At 43.0% G+C, this 19703-nt stretch overlaps 1 protein-coding gene across 3 annotated transcripts in view; it reads right to left on the bottom strand.

The window, feature by feature from the left end:
• vil1 (villin 1) overlaps positions 1 to 19703 on the bottom strand; it is a 152154-nt gene that overhangs the window by 6555 nt on the left and 125896 nt on the right. For all 3 annotated transcript variants that reach the window (XM_047050221.1, XM_047050220.1, XM_047050219.1), the window contains 4 exons: positions 6902 to 7046; positions 6552 to 6740; positions 6282 to 6350; positions 5892 to 6035 (listed from right to left, as the gene is read on the bottom strand). In XM_047050221.1, coding sequence (XP_046906177.1) covers positions 5892 to 6035; positions 6282 to 6350; positions 6552 to 6740; positions 6902 to 7046 — 547 coding nt within the window. The remainder of the gene's footprint in view (positions 1 to 5891; positions 6036 to 6281; positions 6351 to 6551; positions 6741 to 6901; positions 7047 to 19703) is intronic.

Genomic DNA, 19703 nt, shown 5'->3' with positions numbered 1-19703 from the left:
AGAGGGTGCTGGCGGGGGTCCCGGCCAGCAACCTGCAGGTGTACCTAGATGATGTGCTGGTGCACAAAATCGACTTTAAAACCGCGCTAACAGCCCTTCAAACAGTGTTGTCAAAGATCCAACAGGCTGGACTCAAGTTGAACCCAGAGAAGTGCAAGCTGATGAGGAAGGAACTGGTCTTCTTGGGCCATAAGGTCAGTGGGGAAGGAGTGGACAAGGAAGAGGGCAAGGTCGCTGCTATTCGGGATTGGCCGACTCCCCAAAACCTTACTGAGCTACGATCGTTCCTTGGATTGACGTCCTATTACCGTCGGTTCATCGCGGAATTTGCTACAAAAGCAGCCCCGCTTAACCAATTGACGAACAAGAACATCCGGTTTACATGGGGACCAGAGCAGCAGCAGGCATTCGACACACTCAAAACTTTGTTGTGCCATTCTCCCGTACTGTCAACACCAGAGCCTGGAGGGTTCGTGCTCGATACAGATGCCAGCAATGAGGGGCTGGGAGCAGTCCTGGGCCAGGTCACGACCAAGGGGGAACGAGTGATCGCCTACTACAGTAGAACCTTCTCAAGACCGGAGAAGAACTACTGTGTCACGCGCCAAGAACTCCTGGCGGTGGTGGAAGCGGTGAATAGATTTAAACACTACTTGTGTGGCCTTAAGTTCCTAGTTCGCACTGACCATGCTTCCCTCAAGTGGTTGCTGTCGTTCCGAGAGCCAGAGAGTCAAGTGGCAAGATGGATGGAGCGGCTACAAGAGTACAACTTCACTATCGTCCACCGTAAGGGTGAGGCCCACACCAACGCAGATGGGTTGTCCAGGCGCCCGTGTCCAGCAGAGTGCTCGCATTGCAGAGAACAGGGACCGTGAAGCGGGGAAGGAGGAAGAGGCTAACTGCAGGGCACTACGGCTGGACCAGCCTGCTGACTGGACTGCAGAACAACAAAATGACCCAGAACTGAAGGTTGTAATGGAGTGGGTGGAAAAAGGACAGCGACCAGTGTGGCAAGACGTAGCTGTGGCCAGCCCTGGAGTGAGGGGGTTTTGGGCACTATGGAATAGTCTTAGTCTCTGTAATGGGATGCTCTGGAGAAGGTGGAAGGAGCCAGCCACAGCCAAGGAGAGGTGGCAAGTAGTGGTGCCACGGGGTCACCGGCAGGAGGTGTTGGCACATCACCATGGGCAACCGGGAGTTGGTCACTTCGGGATCAACAAAACTTTGAAGAGGCTGCAGCAGTCCTTCTACTGGGTCACATGTCGGCGTGAGGTGCAAGCATACTGCCAACGCTGCGACTCATGCACAGCCCGGAAGGGGCCAACAGGTCAGAGCAGAGCACCTGTCCAACAGTATCAGGTTGGAGCCCCCATGGACCGGGTGGCGGTTGATGTTCTGGGACCCTTCCCGCGCACCTCCAGAAGGAACCGCTTTGTGGTAGTGGCGATGGACTATTTTACTAAGTGGCCCGAAGCATATGCAGTCCCTGATCAGGAGGCGGCCACAGTCTGTGAGGCACTCATTGAAGGGATGTTCAGTCGGTTTGGGGTCCCAACTGTGCTTCACTCTGATCAGGGAAGGAACTTTGAAGCCTGACTCTTTGCAGAGATGTGCAGGCAGTTGGCCATCCACAAGATCCACCACTTCGGCCCCAGAGTGACGGGTTGGTGGAGCGGTGTAATCGCACGCTCGGGGCTCAGCTGGCGCTCGTGGTGGCAAAAGACCAGAAGGACTGGGACCTGCAGCTGCCGTTGGTTCTGTTGGCTTATCGGTCAGCAACACAAGAGTCAACGGGCTGCACCCCTGCACTGCTTATGTTCGGGAGGGAGCTTCGCCCGCCGCCTGCTCTAGTGCATGGGAAGCCGCCGGATACACTGAAGGTAGCGGCGGATCCTGAATATGCCCAGCAGTTATGGGAGGGGTTGGAAGTGGCACATGGCTTTGCTAGGAAACAGCCAGCGGAGGCAGGAATGAGGCAGAAGAGAGCCTATGACCAACACACAATGGGGGCTCACTACCAAGGAGGGGACCTGGTGTGGGTGTACGGGCCTAAGCGAGTTAAGGGAAGGTCGCCTAAGTGGAAACAGCAAGAGGATCGGGCCATGTTGCGTGCTGGAGCGGGTTGGAGAGGTGGTGTACAGGGTGAAGATGGCTCCGGGGGGAAGAGTGGTGGTGCAGCATTGTGATCGTCTGGCACCCTATCGGGGTAACGCTCAACCTGGGTACGGCAGGGGACCCTCAGGCCCATCCCCAGTCAGGGACCAGTCTGCACTGGACCAGCCAGCACCAACCTTGAGGCCACAACGAGGGAGAGTCAGGGGGGGAGGCGCTACAGGTCGTCCGGTACAACAGGGGAGGGCGCCCCAGGTTGAAGTTCAGGTCACGTCCTTGGGGGCAGTCGTTCCTCCTATGGCAAGGGTGCAAGAGGAACCCAGGGAGGATGTACGGCCGAGGAGACGGCGGAGGGTCCCACTGCGGTTCTGGGATCATGAGGTGGAACTCCTCGGGGGCGAGGAGATTTGACATGGGAGGCAGTGTAACGCTGGGTGGTTTGGTTTACACAAGTTCAAGTGTCATTTGTTCATTGGGAGAGATGTCTAGCCGGGTTTGGGTATTGGTGGAAACGTTGAAGGGGAAGGGTTAAAATACAGGGCTTGTTTTTGAACCTGACCGGAAAGAGAGGGGGGGCGTTTTTGGTTCTGGCGGACTCACCAACCTGGGTTTTATTGTTTTGGGGCGGACATCTCAACCCTGGGTAGCTGTGTGTGAAAATATATCTGGGCTTTCGAGCTATCAACCTGACTACGTGGTCTCTGGCTCTTGTGTTCTGAGTCCTGTCTGTTTCCCCGCACGCTACAATATTGTGGCTATCAGACATGATTTATTAATATTCGTCTTTGCTCCAGAATAACAATCAACAATCAATAATGACACCGTAACATGCCACGATATTACAACTAATTATATTATGCTATAATTACGTTTGTCATGCCGTGAGCTTAATAGCATTTATTACGAAATGGTTAAATCTGCTTTAAAATAACGGACATAAACTCTCCAAACAACCGTCATGTAGCCTATGTGTGCAACCATTTGTAAAACTTGCTACAATAAAGGCAGGCAACTTCTCCTTCAGGCAACACTGTTCTCATTCAGCTCAGGTAAATCAGCGATTTGCTGATGTTCCCGTTCGTGCTCGTCCCCTGTTCGTATCCGCGAACACGTTTACAGGCAACTTTTCTTGACGTAAGCAAATAAATGGGCTGCTAATTTACCCATTTCGGATTGGTTTCAAATTTTGCAGAAAAAATATTCTATGAAAATGCTAGTAGTATGAGAGTTAATAGAAGAAAAAATTATGCGGGCAGTTTTGACATCAGTAAACACATACATTTATGTAACAGAATTCACTGGTCTATTCTGAAAGTATATCCACTTTAAATTGTCATTCTGTTAGTTAGCCAGGAAATCCCTTTGAAAGCAGTTGATTATCGGTTGTAAAAGATAATTTGCTTCTAAATAATGAAACAGAATTTCCCTATTTTCCTTACTACAAACTCCGGTGCGTTAAGTGCTTAGTTTCTTTTCACTGCGAATGCCTTTGATTGGTGAGTGAATGAGTGATGGAATGAGTGAATGAATGTTTACAATTTTTGGGGACTAAATGTTTATTTTTATGATTGATGACTCATTATTAATAATAAGTGCTGTCAAACGATAAAAATATTTAATCGCGATTAATCGCATTAATGTCATAGTTAACTCGCGATTCATCGCAATTAATCGCACATGTTTATTTATTCTAAATGTACATTGATTTCTTTGTGTCCCTTTATTTTCACATTTTAATGCTCTTATCAACATGGAAAAGTGGATCGGATTGCTTAGTGCAAATGTAAAACAAAAAAGGAAAACAACATTGCAATCGCCTGTCTTTGAGGAGGGGGAGGAGAATTCGCATCAGCTGTGTGCTTGGCCATCAAGTGGTATTTTAGACTGGACGTGCTGCGATGATAGCTCAGTTCACAACGACAAAACACACATATCACTTTGGTCTTGTCAATGGAACCATTTGCCAACTTTTTAAAAGTACATTTTCCATTCAGAATCTTATTGGCATCCATTTTGAAGTCTCGCGCTCGCCATCCACTCAAAACGTAACGTTAGCCTACTACTCATTAGCCTGCCTCGCAAGTCCATACAAGTGTGTGCGGCGTGGTGTTGTCGTTTTTCTAACATCAGTAGTTGCTGCAGCAGCATGTGAAAAAAACAACAAAGTTTGCTTGGCCAAAAAGAACGTTAATCGCGTGACAAAACAATTTATGCCGTTAAATGGGTTTGCGTTAACGCCATTAATAACGCGTTAAACTGACAGCAGTATTAATTTAAAAAATATATTTGTAGGGTTTTCGGTCTGTGAATGAGAATAAGTTAGACATGGTTTGAGCAATAGGCTATACCCATTAAGAGCTGCTCAGGCGTTAACGTTAGCTAACAAACTAGCTAAATGTATTCTACTCAGTGTAGTTGGGTGCATGCACCCTTGATGATTAGTTTGTAGATGGTAAGTTATTGATGATGAGAAATATAAATTGTTGTTATTTGTAACTCAGGGTATATGCAGGAATCCTGAAGTTAATTTCAATACCTTTTTAAGACTTTTTGAAGACCTACTCAAAATATTTTAAGACCTCATCGCCACTTCAAGTTTTAATCTGCAAAAACCTTAAACTTAATAAACAGTTGTAGTTTGCAAATAAATCTATAGAGCACAACCATAACAGAGCTCAAAATAATACATTAAAGAATAAAAGGCAAGGTTTATAGAAATAATTGAATGTTTGAGTTCAGTGAGCGGTGATTCACCGCAGTATTGAGACACCAGATAACCTCCGCGCGCATCGTTGTTGTGCCACCCATAGCCACCCTGATATCGGCAGACGAATGGGCAGAAGTCGCTGTTGTAGCCGTTTTGACAAGTTCAGCTGTCGTGTTGGGTAGTGGTGTCACTGGTGGAGCACAGAAACTGGCAATGGACTGCTGCAGCTGCTCTCTGCGGCCAACGGCGTTGATGCCCATCGAAGCTGCGCTAATCTTCTTTTTACAATATGTACAGTAAGCCTGTTTTCAGGGACAGGCTTCAGCCATTGTATAAATTCATCCTTCTCCAACCAGGAGTCCGCAAATTTACATTTCCCCATTTCAGAGTCTGTTTCGCGACATGTGGAGGGCGACACATCACCTAACCGTGCATGTCGCAAAATATGTGACTCGCTGACCGAGCACGTCATTGTTTATAATAGTCTTGGGGAGGAAAAAATATATTCATGCATACTTTTTAAAGTCAAACTGTTTGGACAAAGCGTTAACAAAATTTTATACCTCATTAAATCGGGATTAAGACTTTTTAATACCTTTTAAGGGCCTTGATTTTCCCTAAATGGATTTATCAACTTTTAATACTTTTTAAGACCCCGCGGATACCCTGTAACTCTATCGTTTTAAGCCATGTCATTGTTATTTTAAGTAAGCAAACATTTCTAATATACCAATTACATAACATCTCACATCATATTGCATCTTTCCGCAACGCCAGAAAACTCAAATTAAATGAGGAACGTTGATTTGCATTAGCACACACTCATCTGTACAAGATCACTTGTTAATAATTGGTCATTGTATACTACTTGGTATTCTGTGTATACTTAGTGTATATATTCTTGGAATACAACGCTGTGTATAATTTGTTTAAAACTGTAATTTGTGTGTGATTGTTTGATTACATTTTACATGAGCAATTTCCCCTAGGGGATGAATTAAACCCATCTTTCTCTCTTTCGACTCTGTTGTGTCAACTACAGTGTAATCCAATTTTGATATCATCAAATTACCTCTTTTCTAGTGGGATCCACTCCATCTGGGAGGTCCTCAGCCAAGCGGTTAACCAGCTTGTCAGCAGGGAAGATGGGCAGAACAGTGGGAGACAGAACTCCCACTTCTGTCGAGGTTTGTGTGGAGTTGGAAGTAGGCCTGTCCTATACCCAGACACAGACACCCATTACCAAACTACTTAATCCAATCCAAACTGAATTCCTCCATTGGGAGGAATTGTAGGCTTTTGTGGGTTCTGACAAAAACATCAAGAGTAAGAGTTGGCCGATACTGACAAAGAACAGTGTAGCAATAATGGAGGATTACTGTCATTTTCTTGCCATTATGTACAGAGGGAATGAAGGAAGATTAAGGAAATGTTGAGATGCAGTAAGTATAAATCTACTCACCACTGTAATTTGGATCAAGTCAGTGGCATCCCCAAGCTCAGCCTTGAGTTCTTCATAGGACTTCCCCCCCTTTGGTCACAGTCACAATATTGACATGGACAGTTATTTGAACAATTCTTCCTTAACTTAGTTTAGGTACTAATTTAGTTTCCCTTACAGTGCATAAATAAAATATGAATGACAATGAATAGTAAAAAGACTACACTGTGCTGTTCATTAAAATCATATGATTAACCTAGCTGTTAAACAAATGATTACTACTGTACATACACTCCACATGCAGGGGTCCCAGGCTTTGAACCACCCTGTAAATGTGGGGGGCTCAAAGCCTTGTTTGACCAGTACAATGGTGGTTTCCACATCCCGACCCCCAGGATGGGTGAGCAGATATTCCTGTGCTGTGCTGATGGCTGCTTCCTTCTCTTCTTTATTGGCTCCATTGCCAATCCACAGAAACACCTGTGATGGAAGACACAGTAGAGACAGAACATAGAGACAGAGGAAGGACACTGAGGAGGGTAGAGAAGGAGTCTGCACTTGGAATTTCCATTGAACATTCATATTATTCAGTTGGAATTGGAGTTGTAAGTTAACAAATGCAAAGATTTTTTAGTTCTTACCATATCCCAAATATCCAGCAGCATTATATCATCCCCATCGAGGTCTGTCTGGTTGAAGTTTGTGATCTCTGTTGCCAGAAAACGTCCCGTCTGATTGGAGCACTCAAAGAGACGTGGGGTGATGTTGCTGTGCTCTTCCTGAAGTCTTTGGGGATCACAATAACATTGTGGATATTTTAAGAATATGAACATTTCGGGTAAAAAGCATCTGTTGCTGATTGTACTGTAAATACAATTGAACTACAGGGGATTCTTAAAGGGACAGTTCAACACAAATAAAACAAATCTTAACTGTTGTTCCATTTATCCATCTAGATTGTTTTGGTATGAATTAATTTGGTATGAGTTTTGGAAATTACTGCATAAAGGTGAATTAGTGTACAAAAGATTTTCAAGTATTTCTTCAAAACCGATTTTCAAAAGCGCATAACAGATTTGTGTCTTCAAAACTTGCGCCTTTACGATTTGGCGCGTTCACACTTTTGGCCGTGTCTCATTGGCAAATTTGGGTCAAAAAGATTTTCAAGCAAGGCCATGCCCGTGGCTCTCCCAAGTTACACCCACTAGTGTGCTGATTAGACTAGATCTTCCATGCGTACACCCCTCACTCCTCGGCTTGAAGCAAAGACCCTGATGGATCTAGGTGGTATTGCATTTCAATTTTGGCACCTCTTTGGCATTTTATTAATTCAAGTCTAAATATCCCAAACTATATATGTAAAAAAAAAAATTATGTTCTCAAACTTGGCTCCAAATACTAGCTTTTTCATAGAAGAATGCTGAATTTGCAGATTTTGAAAGGAATCCAAAATTGGGAAACTAGGACCCCATTTATTTGCACACTTCAAAGACGGCATTGACCAATTATGAAGCCCTGGGCACAGCACTGTACTGTGCAAAATTGGACGAGCTGGAAGTTCAACGTGGCAGTGAGCATATCTTGGTTTTTCGATCCTCAATGCGCCACAGAGCACTTCCCATAGAAATTAACAGGACAACATATTCAAACAGCTTTGAATTTTGATCTTCTTAATAGTAGTTCTATGGAGGCTGAAAGTGTTTTATACAACACTACAAATTGCTTTCTGCGCATGAGAATGATGGTTATGGAGATAACTTCAGCTCTGAGTGGAACGGACTGCGCCACTTCTGGAACAGAAGGTGATGGTAATAGCTGTATGCCAACCGCTGCAAAAAACAAAGTCCTATGTTGTGTAGTTCTACCCTATAGGGGCTCTGCTCCTATTGGTTTATCCCTCTATGGTCACAAAGCCAATCACTGAAGTCCAAAAATGTAACCACCGCCAGGTGCCCTCTATTTCAATCAGAAGAGACCTGATTGAAATAGAGACCTGATTGAGCACCCCGTGTTTTCTGCAACAGAGCCAAACAGAGCAAGAGCTTGCTCGAAGTTTTACTCGGCACGGCTTTTTTCTTTGGAGCTCGACGCTACTGTTCCTGTTGAACTAGCCAATTCAACACTCTTGACGAATTATCTTGGCTGGCTTAAACTATTAACGTAAGTTAACTATAATGTCTCACACCCACTCACATTGTCCTACATGTGTCATTTTGTTCGAAAAGTTGACTCTGTTAGAGAGTCGCGTTCAGTCGCTTGAGGAAGAACGTATGCTAGTAACTTTAGATGCGACTGGCGCAACATCACAGACAGGGAGTCCTAGCGTGAGGGAGGACTCAAGCTTAGCCCCACCGGTTTCACCTTTGCAGCATGGTGGGAGTGGGACTCCTCAGACGTTAGTGATCGGTGACTCCATCACTCGTAACATTAGATTCGAGCAACCAGCGATAGTTTACTGTGTACCTGGGGCCAGAGCTACCGACATAGAAGTAAATCTTAGGGTGCTGGCTAGCACTAGGGCTAAGGCAAATGCCCAAGCTAAGGCACATGGCGCACGCACTGACGATAGGTATGAGAATATTGTCATTCATGTCGGCACCAATGATGTTAGGCTGAGGCAGTCAGAGGTCACAAAGGTTAATATAGCTCGGGCATGTGATCTTGCTCAAAAGATGAGTCGGCATCGAGTGATAGTCTCTGGCCCACTACCTGCTAGGGGGACTGACGAGATCTACAGCAGGCTTGTCTCTCTCAACCGCTAGTTGGCTCGCTTTTGCTCAGAACAGGGTTTAGGATTTGTAGATAATTGGTCTCGTTTCTGGGCCAAACCTGGCTTGTTGAAAAGTGACGGGCTCCATCCTAGCTGGAGAGGTGCTTTTCTTTTGCCTAGGAATATTAAAGCTATTCTAAAGCAGACCTGACTTTCACTAGAACAAGCCGGGCCACAGTCTCTTAGAGAGTCTGATAGGTATGTTGATAGGCATGTTGTGAGCTGTTGGGGCCCCGATAGCTCAGCTTGTGGTGTAGCCAGGGTGGTTGCTGATGTCGTTTTTCCCATTGAGACGGTGTTGGTCCCCCGCCCTTTTTCCAAATTCCGGCCCTCAATTATTAGGAATTATTCCAATTTAATATGTATTCAGCCTTGCTCACCCGTTGCTCTCCCTACTAAGTTTTCTGAAAACAGTGCCACCCTTTCAGAAGTATTATCTACGTCTAAAGCTGCCAAAAACCCATACTGGAATGTTGGGCTCCTAAACATCAGATCTCTATCCACAAAGGCCTTATTGATTAATGATCTGATGTCTGAATGCAGCCTGGACCTGGTTGGACTCACCGAAACCTGGTTAAAACCTGACGAATATTTCCCCCTGAATGAAGCATCGCCTCCGGATTTTGCGTACTCACACATCCCTCGTGTTTCAAAGAAAGGTGGTGGTGTTGCTATGATATATAAAGCTAGCTTCAACCTCAGCCTAAAATCTGTAAATACCTTTAAATCATTTGAGATAATTTGCATGAAACCACCAACTACTTTAAAAAGGACTAATTCTACTACTGTTGCCCCCCCTCCCTCATTTTGTATAGTTACGCTATACTGGCCCCCTGGCCCATATTCCCTCTTCCTAGAGGAATTTGCTGATTATAGTGCTGATCTTGTGACATATACTGACAATATCTTAATTATGGGTGATTTTAACATTCATGTGGATGACCCAAAAGATCCTCTAAGTAAGGCCTTTACTGCTCTAATGGATTCCACAGGTCTCACTCAGGTGGTTTCTAAACCTACCCATCTTCACTCGCATACATTAGATTTAGTTCTCAAGCGGGGAATCAAGATTAGTGATGTCATTGTCCACCCCCACAATCCTATATTATCAGACCACTGCCTGGTAACCTTTAAAATGGATCTCTGCCAGAGCCTTGGAGGCACCCAGAATATTTCTATTAGCCGCTGCTTAACCCCAAACACAGCTCTGGAACTGGCTAGTATTCTACCCGCTGCACTAGAAGCACTTGTCGTCCCAAATAAATCATTAAATACTAAAACAAGGGATCTGAATTTGGTTCTTCAGCAATCCCTAGATTCTGTTGCCCCACTCAAACCAAGGAAAAGAAATACAAGAAACTGGCTCCATGGTATTCAGAGGACACCACTCTCAAGAGGTCCACTAGAAAATTAGAGCATAAGTGGCGTACCACTAAATTGGAGGTTTTCCGCCTGGCCTGGAAGGACAGCCAAATAGAGTACAAGCAAGTCCTCATCAGGTCCAGATCAGAATATTTCTCTAAGTTGATTAGTAAGAACAAACACAACACTAAGTTCTTATTTGATACTGTTGCAAAACTCACTAAGAAAAGTACACTCTGTGTTAGTTCAGATCTCTCTCCCAATGATTTCTTAGATTTCTTTGACCAAAAAATCTATGCAATAAGGGACAAACTACAGACTAGTCCTGGAGGAGTGGCCATCACCACTGATTTTCCCTCTCTACCCAGCATGCTGCATGTTGAGGCTCTCACTCACTTTAACCCTATTTCTATGGAAGCGTTCATCAAGCTGATAGATTCCTCGAAACCCACTAGCTGCCTTCTCGATCCCCTCCCTGCCAAACTTTGTAGGGAGTTTCTCCCTATTATTGGACCACCCATGCTTAGTATTATTAATGAATCTATTGTAACTGGACAAGTCCCTGACAATTTCAAACAAGCTATTCTCCCATAAAAGACCCCTAAGCCCCTTCTTAAAAAACCAAACCTGGATCCAGGTTGTCTTAGCAATTACAGGCCAATTTCAAATTTGCCATTTCTCTCCAAAATCTTAGAAAAAGCTGTGGCAAAACAGCTTACTGAGCACCTCTCCTCAAATCAGATCTATGAACCTCTCCAGTCTGTATTTCGTCTTCACCACAGCACTGAAACTGCATTAGCCAAGGTAGTCAATGATCTATTATTAGCCTCTGACGCGGGCTTCAGCTCTGTCCTGGTTCTTCTAGACCTAAGTGCAGCTTTTGACACTGTGGATCATGAGATTCTCCTGGAACGTATGGAGAACTGTTGGGATTTATGGTACTTCACTTCAGTGGTTTAGATCGTATCTATCTGATAGATCACAATATGTCCACTATGATGGTTGCTCATCCAGGAGCTCCACTGTAAATTCGGAGAACCACAGAGTTCAGTTCTAGGCCCTCTGTTATTTTCACTCTATATGTTGCCTTTAGGAAACATAATTAGAAGTTTTGGGGTAAATTTTCATTGTTATGCAGATGATACTCAGCTATACATGTCTATAAAGCCTGGAGAATTTCCACATGCTATGGAAAAATGTGTTTCCGGGTTGAAAACTTGGATGACAGCAAATTTCCTTCTTCTTAATTCGGATAAAACCGAGGTTCAAATTTTTGGCCCAAAAAAGCACAGAAATAATTTATCCAATCTGACATTAGACTTAGATGGCGTCAATGTATCTCAAAGCCAGCTGGTAAAAAATCTAGGAGTCACATTGGACCCAGACCTTTCGTTTGAGTACCATATTAAGCAAATCACCAGAACCGCATTTTTACATCTACGTAATATTGCCAAAATACGAAAATTCCTCTAGAAAGATGATGCTGAAAAACTAATACATGCTTTTGTTACATCCCGATTGGACTGCTGCAATGTGTTGTTCTCTGGCCTACCAATTACCTACCTAAAAAATTTACAGCGGGTGCAAAATGCTGCTGCTAGACTATTGACTAAAACAAGAAAGTTTGATCATATAACATCTACTCTGATATCTTTACACTGGCTCCCTATCCAAGCCAGAGCTGATTTCAAAGTTTTACTACTAACTTACAAATCTCTGCATGGATTGGCACCACTGTACCTCTCCGGTCTCCTTGCACCCTAGTGCCCCGCTAGGACTCTAAGATCTCAAGATGCCGGCTATCTGGTAATACCCAAAGTTAAGAAAAAAACTGCTGGAGGTAGGGCGTTCTCATATAGAGCACCTCTTCTCTGGAACAAATTACCCATCTCAATTAAGGAGGCTGATACTGTTTCGACATTTAAAACTAGATTAAAAACGTTCTTGTTTAGTCAATTCTATGACTGCTAAAAGGAAGTATGTGTGTACTTTCTATGTAAACCTGGGGTGTGTGCTTGCCTATGTGTGTATCACATGTCACTTGTCATTATAGCTTATGTTCACATTGCCCATCTAGATGTTACAAATAAAGTAAACCGGTTACTGTATCTTGTTACTATTATAGTTTTTATTACTAGTTGGAGACAACGGGGGACTGGTTGTTTTCATCCTTATTCGTATAAGTATAACCTAGTTTAGAGTTCTCTCCCCTGGAACAGATTTCATGTTCCAACCGAAGGGGGCTGTCGCTGTTTTGGTGTGTGGGGCTGCATCAAATACCCTTTTTAGCTCTGTTAATCTGTTAAATTGCTGCACTAGTCCACACTTGACCGGTGGGGATCTCATTCCATCATGACTAACTGTTAGCTGCTCCTGGCATTCTCTAATCCCTGCTCTCCTCTCTCTGTCGTCCCCCCCCCCACACATTCCCTGTAGTGTGGGGGGTTGGAGCTGTCAGGACCTGCTTGGTCGTCGGTCTGCCAACGTTGGACCAGGTCGTCACCCGGAATCCAGTCTCCATGACGGCCAACAGCGAGTTTCCCGGTCCCATCCAACGTCTATAAAGGCGAACAATGGGTTTTGGTGTTTCAAAACCCATTGACACTGTATGACTATGTTTAGCTTGTGTTCTGCTCCTCTCTCCTACCAACCGTCTCTGGAGGAGGGGATCCCTCTCTGAATTGCTCCTCCCAAGGTTTCCTCCATTTTTTCTCCCATTGGGAGTTTTTCTGGGAGTTTTTCCTTGTCTTCATTGATGGTTTAGGTTGGTTGAGGGGCAGTTCTATGGGCGTATGTGAAGCCCTCTGTGACATGCTTGCGTGTAAAAAGGGCTATACAAATACATTTGATTTGATTAAAGTGAGTAAAGTGATGTTTATTACAGAACGATAAATGTATTACAAGTGTTTGGCGCAATTTCTGAGTAAATTGTAGGGTGTGCTTGCTTGCATTGGTTGCAGGGGTCCGTATTTAAATTACTTTAATAACTGATATTTCTGTATATTTTATATAAAAATGCATAGCCTACTTATTATTTATAAAGATTACATAGATTTAAAAGCATATTTTTTCTGCTCATTTACAACTCAAAATACCAAGAGTGAAGAGTAGAATGAAATAGTTATCTTCTCATTTCCCCAGTAAGAGGGAATGGTGATCAGCAACCTCATAGTTGAATCAAAACGAATACATTTGGCAGACCGGTGTAAAAATTGACCTAATCTCTATGACTAAACGTCATTATAAGTTTTTCCCTCCTCGTGTTTTTTTCAGGCATTTAGTCTACTCATATTGCATTAATTAATTAATAAAGAACCCCCTTTGAAGCTTATTTTAACAACAACGTTACCAGCAGTAGCTATCTCAGATGGAATCGCGATTCAAACAGTACCATCTGCTTACTGAAAATATGCCCCCAAAAACGTTAATAAGCTTGACATTTATTTAGGGGAAAATCACTCATTCATAAAAATGTCAGTGGTAGCGATCATTGTCATTAACAAGTAGGGCTGTCCCCAACTAAGATTTTCTTTGGTCGACTAAGACTGGTGGAAGTGGCCGGGGAGAGGGAAGTCTGTGCCTCCCCGCTTAGGTCGCCGACCCCGCGACCCGACCCCCGGATGACGTCTGAAAATCGACTAATCGAAATTTGAAAGCTACAAACATTTTCCCGATCTGACTCAATGGCTGCTGGACATTGTGCTATTGTTTGTTTAACATGCAAATCATCAGAGCGTGCTAATCACTGCCTGAAAACTTGCAGCATGCAAACTTACGTAGAAGCTGAGTGGGGAACGAACACAACAGAGAATGATTTTGGTGTCTTGGCCGGAGAAGATAATGTCATTAGATTTGGATGTGATTAATATAATAGGCATATTCATTTTTCAACCCACCCAGCGCGTTAGCATGAGCAAAGTAGGGCTAGGCCAACTTACGTTTTTCAGGTGGTAGGCTACATCATATTCGACGTCGAACTATGAAAAATAAACCGTTGTTGGCAGAGTTTGCATTCAACGTTTTTCGAGTCACCTGGTACCTTGTAAATATAAATGTACTTTAATAAAATGCTGCAATACCACAGATTTCTTGGCCATTTTGACTAATAACACCGACAAAGTAGGCTATGGCAGAGTTTGTAGTTTGGCAGCCAATTCTGCTCGTGCCGTGTGAAAAATACCAAAACAAAACAAAGCGCAAATTAACGAAAGGGAAAACGACTAAATGTAAATGTAAAACAGTAACACCTTTTCTTTGGAAATTATATATTTGAGTTGCTTTATTTGTCTTAAATAATATAAATCTACAATTTCTGTAGAACATTTAGTTAATTCAGCAATATGACACAAGCGCAGGGGCGGACTTACCCATTAGGCAAGGTAGGCAACCGCCTGGGGCCCCCAGCTACCAGGGGTGCCCTTGAAAGACTACATAAAATTACTATATGATCAATAATAACTATAATAATAATACAAATCGATTAAAAGTCATAACCTTCCACAAAAGTATCAACAAAGATACCAACAGAGCATTTATACTATTTGTGTCAACGCAGGCTTCCCCTCCCACCCGATACTTCTGTGGACTATTCCATCGATTGCAGCAACTGCGCAGCAAAGCACGTCATATCAGTTGGGTAATGTGAGACAGTAGAAGAGTGAAGTGAATGCAAAAACCAATTTGCTAAATGTAACAAAACTCCCCAAGCGGAGCACAAAAGAGAAAGACAAAAGAGGAGGGTAAACAAGTAATTGCCAAACTGAAACTACAGAAGGAAACGTAATTTTTCTCCACTAGTATCCAATGATGCGGCAGCTAGCACAAGTGCTGCTCAGTGAAGTTTGGCTAGCAACAGCAGCTAGGCTAGCTTGCTCGTAGCACAATTTACCGGGGTCAGCTTCTCCACGCAGGGCTCTTGACTGAGACCAGATTTGGCATTGGTACTGACAATGATCGCCTCCAGCAAACGTTTTTTGAATTAAGCATTTCCTCCTAAATAATTGTCAAGCTCATGTACGTTTTTGGGGGCCTATTTTCAGTTAACAGATGGTAACTACTGTACTGTTTGAATTGCCATTCCATCTGAAATACTGCCGGTGACAATGTTGTTACAATAGCTTGTTTCAAAGGGGGTTCTTGATGAATTAATGCAATATGAGTAGGCTAAATGCTTGAAAATATCCTTAGAAGGGTAATAGGTGACAAATTCATAGAGGTTAGGACCGTTTTCACCGCATTGCCCAATATCTTCATTTGATCCAACTTTTCAACTGAGGCTGCTATAGCGTATCAATATTATATATATATATATATATACATATATATATATATTAATAATGAGTATATGGATTGAAAAGAGTAAGAATAGGACTGTCTTCGCCTGGGGCCCCCAAATCACTAAATCCGCCACTGCACAAGCGGGAATCAGTTCTCACACTGCCATACGGCAGCTCGACTAAAAAAATCTTAGTCGACCAAGAGCATATCGACCAGAAAATTGACTAGTCGACTGAGTGGGGACAACCCTAGTAACAAGGCAAAATGCGATATAGCCCTGCTGTGTAAATTGTAGGCTACTACTACTACTAGACTGTCTTGGTAGCGATGGCGTTGGTTGAATTCGATTTAACGTCACTTCCGTTGTACAGTCTAGGCTGAAATGAATTATTTTCATGAACACATTGACAAAGTTTAGGCTGTGGCAATGGAGTTCAGGTTAGTAGTCACCAGTGTTGGGAACGTTACCGAAGTAACTGCACTACTAGTCCATGGGCCAGACCACATATTGGTACCATCTGAGGGGGCAAAACTTTACCTATGCTAAGTTGTTTGTAGGACTGATATAAGTGTATTAATATGTGATAACCCATGCACAAGAGCAGATTTTCATATTTTAGGGCTATATTACCGTTTTCATTGAACAGTGCTTTAGCGAAATTCGCCCAAATCGCTAACGTGCTAATATCAACTTAACAGTGATATAATTGTGGTCATTATCTAAATAATTTGTATAAGTCAAACGTTGCAACTATTGAAAAGAATACATTTTGATTTTTCATGCATGTTTTGTTGATATCACTTCAGAATCTGATTCTTAGATGGCACCAAGATCAGCCTTGATATACACCTATGTACATTGTTGTATTCGGTTGACCATAATCATAAGCAGTCAAGCATTTACTTTCAGCTTTTAACAGAAGAGAAAATACAATTTTGGTTCAGCCCTGAAGAAATGATGGAAACTAGCAGTGTGACTAAGAAGCAGGCAGGGATGACGTGCATCATCCATTGCTCCAGTGATGACTCCAACCTAGTGTCACCCCAGAATCTAGAATCGTGGCAGACTTTATTGTGTTGTGGAAAAAAACCACCATACTGTTGTAATTATGAAGATGGTTAATGATTATAGATTCAATGAAACTTGTGATCACCTTTGTAGTACGTGCTATATTATTGGAAACCAGATGCAAAGCTGTTGGCTGATTATTGTTATCCCTAAACAATGGTAGGAGACATGAAGCCCAAAATATAAGGTTTAAATAATTAAAGGGTGAGTGGGGGAGAGGAGCATGTGTATGCTTTCATAAAGGACCAGGATGCATAGCTGTAACTTATGAGACATATTTGTGGCCTTACGCCCAGAAGCCTAATGCAGCTGGCTGTTCAAGGTCAGAAAGAGCCTAATTTCAAGAAGTGTCTATGTAGGAAAGTACCTGTTTTGAATCCCCTGAGACAAGGGATCCGCTTTGTAAGATTACCTAATGTCTATGAAACCAACAAATATCGTACCATATTAACATACAATGGGGAGAAGATTATATAAGTTAAATTGTCCAGAGAAAACTTCAGTCTGATCCCGGGATCACGCTCACGTTCTATTGGCATACTTTGTTACCTGAGAACCAATAAAACACTTTGCATCAACCCTGCTGAGTTCCAGTACTGTTTTTACATCTCGAGAAATTGACTGAAGACGTACAGAACTTTTATTTCAACAATTGAAAGCAGCACAAATCCCGCAACATGCCCCAATTTTGGACCTTGCCGAAGGCCTGGGTGAGGGAGAGATCCCCCCAGTTCAATACAATCGGAAATGCCGTAGCATATTCACCATGAAGAAGCTCCTGGACTCAATCACCAAAAAGCTGCCTCTGTTGAGTCTGCGGAACAACTTGCAAGAAGATCATCTAGAGATGCCCCTAGAACTTCAAGGGTACTTGAAGAACATTGTATATTCTGTCAGAAAAAAAGTAAATACCAGAAGAGTCAAAACACCAGGGAACCGCTTATACGATGTTAAGAGTTGCGCGCTGATGATCGTATCAGAAAAGCTGCAACCAGCAACTCGACCAGAGGATACTTGCTATCATGAGTAGATAACTTGTTGCTGCTGAGGGGCAATACCATAGGTCCTGCTACCGTGGATACACATGTGGAGAGTCTGTTGCAAGTTCTGGTAGAATGGAAGAAGGAGAAAATGCAGAAACACAGTATGAGGCAGCAGAGAAACATGCCCATGAGGAACTGCTTGCATATATCAGGAATGAACTCTTTTCTAATCCAGAGATAATACCCATGACACCCCTGACGTCAAGACTAGTGTCGTCAATGGTTCTCTTGGTTTCAGCCAGGTCAAAGACTCGACCAAGAAACATCTTTGTCGCAAATTGGAGACTGAGCTGGCAGGGTCCATCCACATCTGAAATGTGGAACCCAAAATAGGACCAGGTTCTTGGACATAACGAAGCTAGGCCAATCGCTAGGAAGTGGGGTCTCTGATGCCCTGCTTGGCATGCATGCCTTCACTGGTTGTGACACCGTCAGTGCCTTTGCAGGCCGTGGGAAGATGGGTGCCTTGAAGCTACTGAAGTCTGACAAGGCCTACCAAGAGGCCTTCAGTGAGCTTGGACATTCTTGGCATGTTTCTGATTAACTTTTTGAGAAGCTGCAAGAGATCACATGCCGTATTTATGTGCATTCTACCCACACGACAGATGTGAACACCCTTCGTCACCAACTCTTCTGTGCTAGACGTGGCAAAGTAGATTCCAGTCAACTCCCACCGTGTGAGGATTGCCTCTTCATGCATGCAATTGCAGGCTGCAATATGGAGGAGGTCTTTGAAGACCCAACCTTCCGTGCCGGATCCAAAGGAGAGTGGGTGGACCACAGATGATGAAGGGAAGCTGGCGATTGAGTGGATGAGTGGCTCACCAGCACCCGATGCAGTGTTGCAGTCGCTCACCTGCAAGTGCACAAGGTCATGCAAACTGCCAGAGTGCACATGTCTCACCAATGGCCTGAAGTGCACAGATATGTGCAAACTCCAAACCTGCTCTAATCAACCCAGTGAGGAAGAACCCATTGTCGAGTTAACTGACTCAGATGATGGTGAGGGTGACTGAATACTAGATTGAGGGTGTGGACCTAATATTCCTGATATATACAGTTGTTAAATAGCACTAATATTCAAGCCATCAGTATTAGAATGTTATAAAACATGCCAATTCATGTTAAGTGAGCATGGTGTAGCATCATCCAGACATATGCACTTTCAGACAACGAATTAAACAAATGTACATGTAATGTGTGTTTTGAAGTACTGCTAATAAGAAAAATAAAACAAAACTATTTTACATGCCACAACTGTATCATGTGTTGTTCATCATAATTATTGTGGGTTGATTATATACATTGATTATTTAGTCAAATTTAACCTAATATTTTATTTGAAAAAAGAACCACTAAATATTATTATATGAAACTGCAAATATCGCAAAAGTAGACTATATGTCCTTATAAAATTGATAATGTGAACTGTTCCAGTACATTAGAGGCCATTACAAGTATTTATTGGTGGGTTTATTTCAATGGAGACGAAACAATAGTATAAAAGTACAGTTATACATGATTCATCTTTCCAGGTTAGCCCGATAGGGGTCTCTCTGTTAAAGAGGTAAAAACCACTAATAAGCTGCCACTCTGAAAGGGTTATCACATCAAAACATATTCTTGGGATGTATAACAACAAAAAAATAGCAACTAGACTTTGCCCACCCAGATGGTGCCGATATGTGAAATTTCAGGTCTGGGCCCATGGACTATACTTTAGTAGTTACTGCATAGAAAAGTAATTAGTTACAAGGGAAAGTAAAGTTTGCGTTACTTCTAATTCCCTGCTTCTATTATCAAATTAACGCACACAGATAGTTATAATATTTTAGTTTTTTTGTGGGACAAGACAACTGCAAAATGTTATATCATTGTATGTTGCTAATTAGTTGCCTGAAGGCAAAGGACTCAACTGTTGA

Source organism: Hypomesus transpacificus, unplaced genomic scaffold (assembly GCF_021917145.1).
Source record: "Hypomesus transpacificus isolate Combined female unplaced genomic scaffold, fHypTra1 scaffold_105, whole genome shotgun sequence".
Lineage (NCBI taxonomy): Eukaryota > Metazoa > Chordata > Actinopteri > Osmeriformes > Osmeridae > Hypomesus > Hypomesus transpacificus.
The sequence above is the reverse complement of the archived record's forward strand: the minus strand, read 5'-3'. Positions and strand labels throughout refer to the sequence as shown.